At 39.6% G+C, this 13,234-nt stretch overlaps 2 protein-coding genes across 6 annotated transcripts; one reads left to right on the top strand and one right to left on the bottom strand.

The window, feature by feature from the left end:
* Positions 1-2,984: 2,984 nt before the first annotated feature.
* LOC141795397 (uncharacterized) lies at positions 2,985-5,143 on the bottom strand. Its single transcript, XM_074676250.1, has one exon. The coding sequence runs from the start codon at positions 4,998-5,000 to the stop codon at positions 3,321-3,323; it is 1,680 nt and encodes a 559-aa protein (XP_074532351.1). The 5' UTR covers positions 5,001-5,143; the 3' UTR covers positions 2,985-3,320.
* Positions 5,144-7,114: 1,971 nt separating this feature from the next.
* Positions 7,115-12,907, top strand: nsmce4a (NSE4 homolog A, SMC5-SMC6 complex component). 5 transcript variants are annotated; one of them, XM_074675939.1, is made up of 11 exons: positions 7,115-7,195; positions 7,977-8,213; positions 8,303-8,383; positions 8,557-8,687; positions 8,805-8,953; positions 11,601-11,700; positions 11,808-11,898; positions 11,982-12,076; positions 12,329-12,377; positions 12,473-12,558; positions 12,669-12,907. In XM_074675939.1, the coding sequence occupies exons 2-11, from the start codon at positions 8,012-8,014 to the stop codon at positions 12,729-12,731; spliced, it is 1,047 nt and encodes a 348-aa protein (XP_074532040.1). In that variant the 5' UTR covers positions 7,115-7,195; positions 7,977-8,011; the 3' UTR covers positions 12,732-12,907. The 5 variants fall into 5 exon arrangements, with proteins under 5 accessions (XP_074532040.1, XP_074532043.1, XP_074532042.1 ...); XM_074675942.1 differs by lacking the exon at positions 7,115-7,195 and adding an exon at positions 7,357-7,480; XM_074675941.1 differs by lacking the exon at positions 7,115-7,195 and adding an exon at positions 7,622-7,713.
* The last annotated feature ends 327 nt before the right edge of the window (positions 12,908-13,234 follow it).

The raw sequence follows: 13,234 nt of genomic DNA, 5'->3' as shown, positions 1-13,234 counted from the left end.
AAAAAAAAGGGCTAGGATTAAAGGATTAAAAAAAATCCAGATCAAAAAATAAACACATATTTTAAAAAATACAAATATAATACCACCTTTTGTTAGAAACTTTCACAGGAACAGAGATATAACTCTGTCATTTTGAGGTAAACATGAGTCTCAGCTTTCTTCATCCTAAGCTGCAGCTTCGTGCTCCTTCAGCAGCCGTACACTCCCTCATAACTCCTCTCTTATCTGCACACGCTCAAATCCAAAACACTGATGTCAGCCTCAAACACTCACTGCTACAGACCCGAGTTAACCCTTCACTCTCTGGTCTGAGGCCCTAACCTGAAACTTTTAATCCTCTGTGGGCTGAAAAAACTCTCTAAAACTCAGCTTGTGATATATTGTGATATTCTGCCCAGTTAACGATTTGATTGAAACAACTTTTCTATTTTATTGTTATTGAAAAAGTTAAAGTCAGATGCAGAGTTTCATAAAAGCACTTAACTTACAAACATAAAGTGCATCAAGTTTTCTCTCAAACTACTCTAACATTAAACTAATGCTACGAAGAAATGATTGGGTGAAAGAGGTGGTCAGTTGGTGAAACTGATACATGACATTGGTGTAACCAATGCGACTCATAAAACATCTGATATTGCACAAAACATGACTCTGACTGTTGTTTATCAGTCTGCTACACTGTAAAAATAAAACTTTAAATGATTTTAAACTAACTGATCCGAGAGCAGAGAGAAAACATTGATGTTTACGGCATCAAAACTCACGTTATTAGATTATATTTGTTAGACAGTTAATGAGAAACATACAGCGGGGTAGCTCGTCAGCGCCATCTACTGCAGTGGAGGTGCAGAACACAAACTGTTCTTCCAACTCACCTAAGGAATTAGTTTTTATTTCAACCCTTGTTATGTGTTAAAAAGCTGACAACGTCTTTAGAGTTAGTGGGTCAAACTTAAACTCAAAAAACATTCGCTATCACCAAATACTGTTTTTCACCTTGTAGCCAACTTAATATATATTCATGCCCATGTAAACAATGTTTCAAATGTTACATTTTTTGGCACCACAGACCTTTTATCTTAAAATAAACCACTTGTCTTTGATTTAAAAAACTGTTTAAAATCTCTTTTTTATGAAATTACTGATATTTTATCACAGGTCCAAGTATTGCAACATATCCCTGTATTGATATTTTTTCACACCTGTAATCAGATGCAAACTTCTTGGTTCTGGAGCGCAGATGGCTCAGCTGTTTTGGTGGCGCCTCATGAGGTTCAGCTTTGAGTGGGTGGCCCAGGTTCGAATCCAGCCTGTGGCCTATTTCCTGCTCTATCCACTCTCCTATCCTCTCCTATTAGAGGCATAAAAAGCCAAAAGATGATCTTAAAAAGTTCTCGTTTCTACGTGTGTGTAGTCACAAAAAAGAATCCACTTTCTGTTCTTGTTTGTTTTCCTTTTTATTCTTGAAGTCTATCAGATATGGCACTTTCTCCAGGACTCCTTCTCTCAGGTGTCATGACCAGTGAAGCTGTGATGTCATCACCTCCTTTACACCTGAGATCAAAACATTATCTAAGTGAAGAGCTGAGGCTTAAAGACCCCAAGCCTCTTCATCACAGTTTTGAACGGTCCTGATATTTTGACCATTTCTCAACTCAACTCAAGTTGACCCAAGAGCTGTACAGATTAAAGCAACACAAATAACAAGATACAAAACTGAGATACATCAAAACACAAAAACAGAGAAAATACAAAATGAGACAAAATAAATCAAAATTTAATTAAAAAAAATGTACCCTTTTCTAGTCTATTTTCTCATGCAGCCAATGAGCTGGACGCCTCATTTTGGAAAACTTGAGATCCGATCACTCAGGCTTTGTTTAGATGGTCAACATTAAAGAGGTCAAAGGTCATTTCCTCATGTTGACAAACACAGATGGTTTTCCTTTGATTTAGAGAAGGAAAGATAACTTAATTTCTGAAAACAGGATGATGGCAGCCCTGAGCACTCAGAGCAAAAACCATTTGACAGGATAATGATCCGTAGACGTCGCCCTGGGCCTTAACGCTCACCTTCCAGCTCGACATGTTACCACATTCAAGTCCAGGCGTCGTGGCGTGTCCGGACAGCGTTTCATGCTCAGCCAGAAAGAAACCTTCTGTCTCAGCTCGTATGGAAATATAACCTAATATAACTCGGTCACATGTGTCAAATACTGTTTTATTCTAACACCGTTCATTTGTGTCTGTCCAAACCTAAAACACCAGGAGTGTAAAAATCAGAGCTCTGCCTCCTTTAATTCCTCTTCTGTGGTATTTACATTTTAAAGCTTGTGTGAGGAGTTTTATGAGCGAGAAGAGCAAACAACACTGACAGCAGGATTAGATGTTTCTACACAGATATTTAAAACCTGAAACCACCGCAGGGACTGGATGTCAGAACGCTGATTAAACAGCAGAGGATTCTGTTTATATTCTTAAGTGAGATGTTTTGAGTGATTCTATAATAAAAGGAACATGTCAAGTCTATGCGGTATACTTATCAATTTCACTAAATATTAATTTCAAGCAACAATCAACTTTACACTGGGTCATTTAATACAGGAAGTTAACAGGTCCCATTATTTATTTAGCCAAAAAAAAAGCAAATCATGTGTTGGAATTTGCAGTTTTTGTGCTGATTTCTCAAATCTCAAGTTTGCTTTTTAAAATCAACACTAGAATACATGTTTATGTTTATTATTTTCAGCATTATTTGTTCAAAATAATCATTAAAACATGAAACTGTTGTTATGTTATGTTGAAAAAATAGTCTCAAGTTTTGTCCATAACCTAGTCGACAAAAAAATTGGCCATTTTTTTCTGAATTACTTAAATATTTAAGAATTCATTAGAGCTTAGCTTGTCAACTAATGAATCTAGTTCATTCCAGGTTTATACTTTGCAAACAAATAGAGGATGAAGCAAAAAAGCACAGTTTTTTTTCACTTTTTTGTGAGCCTAAAATGTTCCCTAATTACAGAATCACTCATTTGCTGTGGAGCACAGTTCCCTTTTTGGGGTGAAATCAAAACAAAAATAAAGTTTCTAGCAGAAACTTAAGTTTCGATTTCATTTCTCCCCTGACCTCTTCTCCTACTTTTTCATTTCCCTGTTAGATGTAGTTTTCTGGAGGTGGAGTTTAAGGTTTTTTGTTGTTGTTTTTATCAGACTGAACAGTCAACAACCAGGGACAGCTCTGGGTGAAGTTGCGCCTCCTCTGAGGCCTGAAGGAGGAGGCCTGGAGGAGGAGGCGCTGGCATATGGAGTTAATCTTGCTGTCATATCTTCATGTGGCTCATGGAGGCGCTCAGCTGAGCCTCCAGAGCCATCCGGTCAAAGGTCCGCCTGTGCGTCTCCTGCCTCACCCTCTCCCTCATGTGAAAGGAGGCTCTGACCAGCCTGTGCGCCTCCTCCTGTATCTGCTCCCTCTGTTTCCGCAGCCTCTCCCTCCTCCACTCCTTCATGTACATGCAGCTCTCCCTGACCTTCCTCAGCTCCTCCTCCTCCCTCTGGATCTGCTCCCTCAGCCTCTGGTGGAGGAGCTGTCTGTGTCTGTTGCGCTGCTGCGTCTGCAGGGCCCTGGCACGGAGGTGGGAGGAGGCGTGGAGGGAGGCTCTCTCCATGCGTCTCCGGCTCAGCTGGACCAGGATCTGTTTGTGTGTGAGCTCCTGGACGCTCTGCAGCTCCGCCCTCAGCTGGGCTCTCTGGATCTGCTCCTCCTCCTGGGCCGCCCTCTCCTTCAGCCCCCTCAGCCGAGCCTCCGCAGCCTGAGCGCGCTTCTCGCAGGAGCGCTGCAGCTTCTCCTCCAGAGCGCTCCTCATCTGGGCCTCCTCTTCCTCCTCCTGCTGCTCCACCTGCTGTTTGAACAGGATGTGTCGAAGCAGCTCCCTGCGATTCTCCTCCTGCAGCCTCTTCCTCTCCTTCTTATCCTGCAGCGCTCTGCTCCTCCTGGCCTTGTGCTCCTTCTCTGCTGCCACCTGTCGCTCCCTCTCCCGCTCCCTTTTCTCCACCTCCTCTTTCTCTCTCAGCAGCTTCTCCTGGCAGCGTTTCCTGCCTTGTGTCTCCTTCTGTGCGGTCTCCATCCTCTGTCTCCTCAGCGCCTCCACCTCCTCCTTTAGCCTCCTCCACCTGTCTTCTTGCAGCAGCACCTCCTGCTTCAGTTGCCCAATTTTCTCCTGCTCCTGGTTCTCCCTCCGCCTCCTCCTTGCCTGCAGCTCCTGGTGCCAGTGTTTCATGCTCAGCCTCAGCTTCCTCCTCCTCTGTTTCTCTGCCTGGGCCTGCTCAGCCTCCTCCCTCCTCCGGGCCTCCTGTCGCTCCTGCTCCTCCTTCAGAGAGAGTTTCAGGCTTTCCTCCTCCTCCTCGTGCTTCACCAGCATCAGAGCTGCGATCTTGCGGTCTCTCTGAGGCAGGATCACGCTCATCTTCTTCCTGATGTCTTTGGTGAGCTGCTCCAGCTTCCTCTCAGCTCTGGGGGAGTGTCGGAGGTCTCCCAGGCTGAAGCTGCTCCGTGTGCTCCTGTTCCTGAGGGAGTGACCTGCAGCTGAGCAGGTGGACTTGCTCACAGACCTCCTTTTGGAGCACAGATCAGCGTAAGGGATGGTTTCTGTGGAGAGCCTGGAGTCCTCCTTCAGGCCTGACACTTTGCTGCTGCGCGGCCACCTGTCCTCCTCCTGGATAATCCTCTCCCTCTCCTCCCTGCACATTTGTAAAAGCTTCATCCTCTCCTTTTCGTAGGACTCATGCATCACCTTCATCGCTTCAAAGGGCATGTGCTGCTGTTCAGCCATCAGCTCGTTCAGGGACTTGATCAGCAGGGCCACCGGTTTGATACCGAGCCGTGCGCAGGACTCCAGAGACCGGGGGCTCGTTAAGACGTAGCGGCTCCTCTCCGCTTCGGCTGAGTCAAAGTTGTTGAGGTCCAGACTGAGTCCGGGAGAAGTGAATCTGTGCTCCTCCATGGTGGGATCACAGACAGTCCTCGCGGCACAGACGCAACTTTCACGAGCTCGGAGCTGTTTGTGCTCCTGTGCGCATGCACACTGTTTGCTACTCCTCAGCCCGGTGAGGTCATGGAGGGATTAGAGCGGATTTTCAGACATGTCTTCACTGTAGTCTGTAAGAAGTGACAACAGGTGTAATTCAGCTTTTATCATCCAGTATTTACTGACAAGAGAGGGGAAATAATAAGATTTTTTTTTTAAATTATTTTTATTTATTATTTCTTGAATTTATTTTGTGCAACTGCCTGATTCTGTCTGTCTCTTGTCTGACCCTCTGCACCAATGCAATGAGGGCTCTCCCTATGTGTTTGAATAAATAGGTTTAATTAAATGAATAAATGATGTCGAATTATATGTTATTATGACTTAAAAATGGCTCAATTGATTTATTCTGCCGACTACTACTACATTTTGATGGTTAATGCTGCATATCCGGCGAATATAAATACATGGAAAACAATAAACGACCTCAGCATATTTTTAATTTTTTTTTTTTTACTATTATTATTATTATTATTATTATTATTATTATTATTATTATTATCATTATTATTTTACGGAATTTTAAAAGTCTTTGAGACTTAAAAAGAATAAATACAATATAGAATAGGTTTTGTTGACACAAAATAAATACAGACAGAAAGAAAGAAAGAAAGAAAGAAAGAAAGAAAGAAAGAAAGAAAGAAAGAAAGAAAGAAAAACTTTAAAAAATAAAAAAAATAAAAATATATATATGTTTCCGAAATATCCGGACCTAAACCTACAATTATTTCCCTGAATTCGATCAAATCAAACACAAAAAAACCCAAGATTAAAAAATGATACTGACCGTTTCACGATTGTTCACCGTCAAAAAAAAAAAAAAAAAAGGAATCCCAGCTGGTCGTGACAGGAAATACGCTTTTGGTCACCAAGGCAACAAACAACGACTTCCAAACAAAGAGCGCGAAAGGAAGACTCCCCCTACTTTGAGCGCGCCATCTGCCTGCCTGTCGTCAAACAGGCTGCTGCTTTTGAAGGATACTGAAGTTTGTTTCCTATTCGTCGCCACACAAAATGTTTAAGAATTTGGGGATTTTTTTTCACGAGAATTCAATTGGTCACTTATCTTAGAAAAATAGAAATATACATCATTTATTGAAAGTAAAGACTTAAAAAAGAATCTGGAAAACATGTATATAAAATTTAATAATGGAAAAATTTGAAATAGGCTACAAACATTATTCCAAATAAGGAAATAAGTGCAGTCAACTATTATTTATATATTGTCTTTCTCATGAATCAAGCAGTTAAAAAAGTTAAAATATATCAAAATAAAATTATGGTGTAATGCATAAATGGGAAATACAGAGGCAATAGAGACTATTCAACACTCAGTTAAATGTATGCATTTAAATTGTTCAGAATTTTAAAATAATTTAAAGCGTTGAAATAGTAAAAGTAACAATATTATAAAAAGATATTATAAACCTTAGGTACAAGTTAAATAAAAAATAATGATAAAGCTGGAAGATAAGTAAAAACAATTGAAATACCAAGATGCTTGAATAAAAACTGTTTTTATTTTATTTTATTTTATTTTTTTTATCATAGGATGTTTTGATTAAGCTACATGTTTTTGAACTGATTTTTTTTCCTGAAGTCAGAATTTATTTATTTATTTTTTTTCATTTTCTTTTTTTTTTATTGACAAAATATTTGCAAGATTCTTACAGAATGTTCCGGATAAATGCAGTTACAAAATCACAGAATTCAACAAAATATATAACCTTAGGTACAATTTAAATAAAAAATAATGATAAAGGTGGAAGATGAGTAAAAGCAATTGAAATACCAAGATGCTTAAATAAAACTATATGTTTTTTTTAAATCATAGCATGTTTTGATTCAGCTACATGTTTTTGAACTGATTTTTTTTCTTTTCTTGAAGTCAGAAGATTTTTTTTTTTAATTGACAAAATATTTGCAAGATTCTTACAGAATGTTCAGGATAAATGCTGTTACACAATCACAGAATTCATCAAAATAAATAAACAACATATACAAAAGCTCGAGGTTAAAAAATTCCTGAAGTCAGAAGCACTAACTTGAAACTGACTTCGTTGTCGTCACTGTTGATGAAATGCTAAAGGCGCGCCTTCGGACTGCCAGAGGTACGTTTAAGATTCAAGAATAAATATACAAATACGATTTAATAGGTAAAGGGAATGTAAAGGGTGAAGTTATAGCTTAAAAGTCTCTAGAGCAGCATGTTTATTTCCTCTAGCGGCTCTTACTGTCGCTAATATCACTCATTTCTTCGCTAAAATCGACCAATGTTAGCTTTGCTCAAAGATTAAAGAGAGCGAAACAAGATGTCACAACACCAGAACTTCCGTGTTAGCATTAGCCGCCTTCCCGGCAAAAGTTTCCTCATAGCCTGGCTGGTGTTTTTAAAGGTTTGTGATATTTAAACAGATGTTAACCACCCTCGCTGCCCTACACTGACTGTATTAGCAGAAAATGAAGTGTATTTTAGATCGTTTTTAGTGGTGTGGCATTTTCAACAGTGTGTAGCATCCGTAGGCTTTACAGTTTTAGGAGTTGTTCTTCCGGTGTGTTGTCGTCATCCCCCTGCCTTCATATTAGAAAAAACATGACAACCCGTGTTCAAGTACGAGTCAGTTCACCTGTAAGTTACATTTTTTCGCCCCGGGACTAAAATTTGGGCCATCTCCTTTTTACCAGAAGGTAATTTCAAAGTGCTTTGCAAGTGAGCTAGAAGTGCGGGTTATTATCTTGGCTTAAAGATCTGTGCATCAGCATGGAAACAAATGTTGTCACTTTTCGCTTAGATTGAATCCAACGAGTTACCAGATTGTTTTTTCTTCCTCTGTAACAGCATTTTAATAGCACGGAGCTGTCTCTGCACTTTGTTTATGTGATTTTGTTCAGCTCATCCACGAACGGTGAGCTAACAGACGCTGAAGATGAAGAGAACCAAAGGCGGCGGTGACGATGAGGAGGCTCCCCGGCAGAATGGCGTTCCCAGCCGAAAGAGATCCCAAGCCGGCAACGGGGACGAAGCTGGCGTCGCTTTCAGCCCCGGTGACCTGCAGGACGAAGACAGCGACCCGGGGCGCAGGAGAGAAATCCGGAGCAAATACAGAGACCTCATTAACACAATCCAACGTGAGTGGGACACACAGGGGAAGGTGTATCATTTAGTTTTGTTTACAAACACTCCTGTGATTCTGACTGTTTGTTTGTTTGTTTTCCAGAGGAGAGGGAAGAGATGGTGAGTCTCTCCAACAACAGACTCACTGAAGTTTTAGAGAAAGCAAACAACCTTTTTAAAGATGGTGAGTGTTTGTTTTCTGTAGTGCAAAAGTCAAACCAGACCAGATTTCTGTGTTTTGTTGATTAAATTGTTGATAAATCCGTTTGTTTTGATTTTAAGAATTTAAAGTGGGAGATTTTTGTGGTTTATTTCTAGCACACCTAGTGTATCTGTCTAATTTTCCCGTGTTTTCAGTCAAACAGGCGAGAGAAGCCGCTCTGGATGCTCAGCTCCTCGTTGTGGCCACAGACCTGGGGAAGGAGAAAGCCAGTCGTCTTTTTTCGGAGGGCACTGCTTTCGATCCCACGGCTTATTCTGAGCACCTTGTAAGTGAGATGTTGATTTGTCAATCTGCAGCTGCTGGTTAAAAGTTAAGCAGGCACAGACATTTTGATATGTTATAATAACATGGTCTCAGAAGTGTCTATCTGCTTCTCTGGCAGTTGTCCTTCATGGGTTTGAACCGGCTTGAAGACGGGGATGAGGAGCAGCAGAATGGAGGCGTTGATGGTTACCTGCCTCAGGATGCGTGGCTCAGGCTGGCCAGGAGAGCAGAGTCCTGTTTCAGGACTGCTCCCTCCTTCCACTTCATGTGAGCGCCTCAGTTTTCTAATAATTTGACAGCTCCAAAGAGTTTGCACATCTTGTGAAAGTTTAGGATCAGATCTGTTGAAACTTCAACATCAACTTAGAGCAGGTTAGTGTCCTTATTGAGGGATTATCTGTTTATCAACAATGCTGGATGTGCGCGCAACTTGGGTGCACAAGCACTGCAGAGTTTAATGGTTTGACAACTGACGTGGAGGAGTTAGCCACCAAAAAACACATTTTTTAACTAGGGCTGCAGGATATGGCCAAAATCCAATATCTCGATACTTGTAGGCTATATCTTGATACACGCTATATAGCTTGATATACTGATTTCTCCTCTAAATCACTATGTTAATGTTTAATCCAACCCTTTGATGCATAAAATGACAGTATAATGATTCAAGCAGACCTTTCAGCAAGGTTAAAATAGTTTTGGATTTGTCATTATAGTTTAGTTTTAGTTAGTTTTGACATTTTCTTTTTCCATTACAGTTTAGTTTTAATTAGTTTTGGAGCAGGCATTCTAGTTTTTTATTTAGTTTTAATTTTTGCAACAAGGCTTAGTTTTTGTTTAGTTTTAGTTTAGTTTCAGTTTACTTTTAGTTTTTTCATACCTTATTTGCCAAAAATTCAGAGTAAACATTTTGTAATACAGTTTATTTTCCAGTCCAACATAGTGCTCACTGCTCAGTCAATGCTCATACCGAAATGTTGGCTGCTGCCTTAAACACAAGAAAATAATATAAACTTAATATAAAAATATAAACATAAATCGTATAAAAAAATATTAACATGAATTAAATTGAAATAATATAAACATAAATTATATAAAACAATATAATATGAGCTTTAATAATTAGATACTTGGACTCTGTAACAATAAAGACAGACTCACATGAAATTAAACTATTACAGATGCTCTGATTCATTGCTCCACAAAATTTCGTCGCAGCACAGCGCACAGCCAGTCAGTGCAGTAAACAAGCACGTCCCGGTACGTCGCTGTGATGGTGCCGTACAGCGCTGAAAACTGCCGAAAACCGTCGTAAAATTGGTTGGGAAAATGTGTCAGATTAATTTACTTATCGTTTTTGTTTTCTTTTCTAGTGTTTATTAGTTTGAGTTAACTGCAATGTATTTTAAATTTTAGTTTTCCTTTTTAGTTTCATTTTAGTTAACTTTTATAACGTTGCCTTTCAGTTGTATTTTTAAAACTTGAATTCAAAAAGGGGTAAATCTCAATCAGGGTAAGTTGAGCAAACCTTTTATTTCAAACTTAACTTAATGTATTCACATGTTTTTAGTTCCAGTAAAGGGGGGGGGCAGAGTGCGCAGACAAACGAATGTGAGACTCAAAAACATGTCGCGTTTTTTTCTCGTGGAGAGTTGGGAGAGATTCAGGGATCATACGGACACCTTAGTAAGCCCAAATAAGCAACTACACTCTAGAAAACAAGCCCTGGAAACCAGCAACACACGACTGATGAGACGCGTAACTAGGGATGGGTACCTTTAACCAATGCAATGGTACCTGGCAATCAGTACCGGTACTCAACAGTACTAATTTTCGGTACTTTTTTGTGTTTATGTGGTAAGAAATATAAATTTGTGAAATAATAAAATTTATATTTTTTCAATTTAACATATTTATTTGTCAATATATAACCTTGCAACACTGTGTTCATATCCAGCATGGAATATCAGCTACTCTTCCACTCCCTCACAGTCACAAAGATGCATTTAGCTACCTAAACATGGTACCTTTTGATTTTACGTGAATCAGTACTGGTACTTTGACAGAATTCGGTCAGTATCTACAAAAGTACCTAATTCGGTACCCATCCCTACGTGTAAGCGACTTTCTTCTCTCCTCTCCTAACACCAAAACACACATGCACAGGAAAATTTCTGGGTGGGCGGGGGAAGCGTGGTGCTCGCTGTGAGAGGAGCGCCGGCTGAGCAACAGAGAGTGAAACAAGCGAATCACCAAAGAGATTTACGTTGTGACGTCAGAAAACATTTAGGTAACTGTTTGTACTCGATGATTGCGATATACTCATTTTATAGATCTCACAAACAAAAGCCCGCGATACATCGAGTATATTCGATATATCCCCAGCCCCATTTTAAACTCAATATCATCACTTTGACAGATGTTAAACAGCCCTTCGGTTTGTGAAATAGCAGTAAGTGGACAGATGTTTTTAGCGAAGATATCTTACTTTTTACTAACCGGATGTTGCCCCTTGTTTTACACTGATTCTGTCGGCCGAGAGTCACCAGTTAGCATGGTCGCTATTAACTCCAAAACACCGACTGCTCTGTAACCGTCCAAACTTGACAGACGTTGCCTCTGCTGTTGTATTGCTTCTAAAAACTGACCACAGAACAACCGTTCATTTTTATCCTGATAACAGGCTGAATTTAGTGTTTAAAAAAACGCTAACTCGTCTGAATGAATGAAGCTAAGCGCTGCTTCTGTGGTCAAGATGACATAGACTGATAATCCCTCTGTAGTGTGACAGGAAAATTAAGTATGTATCCCCCACACACTTCTTCAGAAATCTAAAGACATCTACTTCCAGAATTTCTACGTTTTTATTAATCTCAGTTGGAATAATGTTTTTTTTTCTCTTTTTTTCCACCAGGAGAGGCTCGTTTCATGCTGAACCGCCTCCTCCAAAACAAAGGATAGAACGGCAGAGGAAGGCGCCAACCAAGGAGGCGAAGAGGATCATGCCAACTGAAGTAACTGAGCTGAAATTTCTCTTTCTTTGACTCCCCAAAAAATCTGAGAAAAATCTTTTTTCATTTTAGAAAACTAACCCAAAGACTATCGCCCATTTCCCTCCTAGCTGAAGAAAATGGAGGACTCTCATCAAGATGCGACAGTTAGAGAGGTGGAGAGGATCCTGGGATATCTGAGGAGATATCATCAGATGGACCGTGAGTTGACAGTCAGCCTCTAAGACTTTAAGATTATAAATCTGTTTATTTAAGTTGTGAATGTCTCTCTTATTTCAACACAGCAACAACACCGATATTATATTACGAGTTTGTCATCGACCCCAACTCTTTCTCCCGGACGGTGGAGAACATTTTCCACACATCGTTCCTGATCAGGGTGAGCTGTGTATGCCTGAAAAGAAGATTTAGATATATATCATAATATTTGTAGTGGATGTTATTTAAAAAAAATCTGCAGCTTTGAATAATTTTTGAGTTATGTACGGATGTTTTTTTCATCTCATCCACAGTCAGGTTGATAAACTGTACATAAAAACCTTATATACATCTGTATCACTGTTTACTCTTCAGTGCAGCATGTCTGCCCTCTAGTGGCCGTCTGTTAACATGACTGTTGTTTGTGTCACAGGACGGTTTGGCTCGGATGTATCTGGATGAATCTAAATTACCATGTTTAGGTAAGGGTTGATTTTTCATTTATTTTTTGTGGAGATATTCAGGAATATACTCCACTGTGATGGTTTTACCAGTGTTGTGTGTTTTTAAATTTCAGCTCCGATAGAGGAGGGAGAGGTGGAAGCTGAAGGCTCAAGCAGCAGGAAACAGGGCATCGTCTCCATCAGCCCAAAGATATGGAAGGTCAGCACATTTCCTTTAACCACTAAAAATATAAAAACTACAGCTGTTAAATGTTGTTTTCTGTCTGTTTGGGTTAAATCTTTACTGTCACCTCTCTGTTCTTCCTCCAGGAGCTCATAGAGGCCTTCGACATCACGGACACGATGATTCAGCCAAACACTCAGGATGAGTAAACGGACCTGCTGCCGGATCGTTTTTTTAGGTGTATCCCTGTTTTTTTACATTTCAGAATTGTTAATACTTACAAAAGCAATGTCCAAGTCTGAAGTCATGACTTTATATTCACTTTTTATTTTAATTTTTTAATGTTTTTAGAAGTTTAAAAAATAAAGAGAAGAAGCTGATTTCATCTGTTGTAAGACATTACTGACGTCGACCTTTACCACGCTTAGAGTCGTTTGATTATTGTAGTAGATCATTTAAAGGTGCCAAACTGACGATAACTCAACTCAACTTAATGTATAAAGCACTTTAAAAACAACTGCAGCTGAAACAAATGTGCAGGTACTAAAATAACTGCTTTATTTTTCTTAAAACTATTTAGGAACAATAAAAAAAAAATACTAAAAACTAAACAAACCATCAAACACCAAAACATGAGCAGAGTCTCAAGCTGGGTTAAAAGCCAAGGAAAGAAAATATTTGATAAGATTAATCAGAAAGTTTGAATTAGTGG

This window comes from Halichoeres trimaculatus, unplaced genomic scaffold (genome assembly GCF_033239565.1).
Source record: "Halichoeres trimaculatus isolate MK-OKI-2021-1 unplaced genomic scaffold, fHalTri1.1 fHalTri1_scaffold_8, whole genome shotgun sequence".
Classification (NCBI taxonomy): Eukaryota; Metazoa; Chordata; class Actinopteri; order Labriformes; family Labridae; genus Halichoeres; species Halichoeres trimaculatus.
This window is presented reverse-complemented; position numbering and strand designations above follow the sequence as displayed.

Bases quoted from the DNA above. Each gene is read 5' to 3' on its own strand.
- nsmce4a (XM_074675939.1), top strand. From the start codon at position 8,012: ATGAAGAGAACCAAAGGCGGCGGTGACGATGAGGAGGCTCCCCGGCAG. The intron at 8,214-8,302 runs GTGAGTGGGACA...TTTGTTTTCCAG, and splicing joins CCTCATTAACACAATCCAAC to AGGAGAGGGAAGAGATGGTG. The intron at 12,559-12,668 runs GTCAGCACATTT...TTCTTCCTCCAG, and splicing joins TCAGCCCAAAGATATGGAAG to GAGCTCATAGAGGCCTTCGA.
- LOC141795397 (XM_074676250.1), bottom strand. From the start codon at position 5,000: ATGGAGGAGCACAGATTCACTTCTCCCGGACTCAGTCTGGACCTCAAC.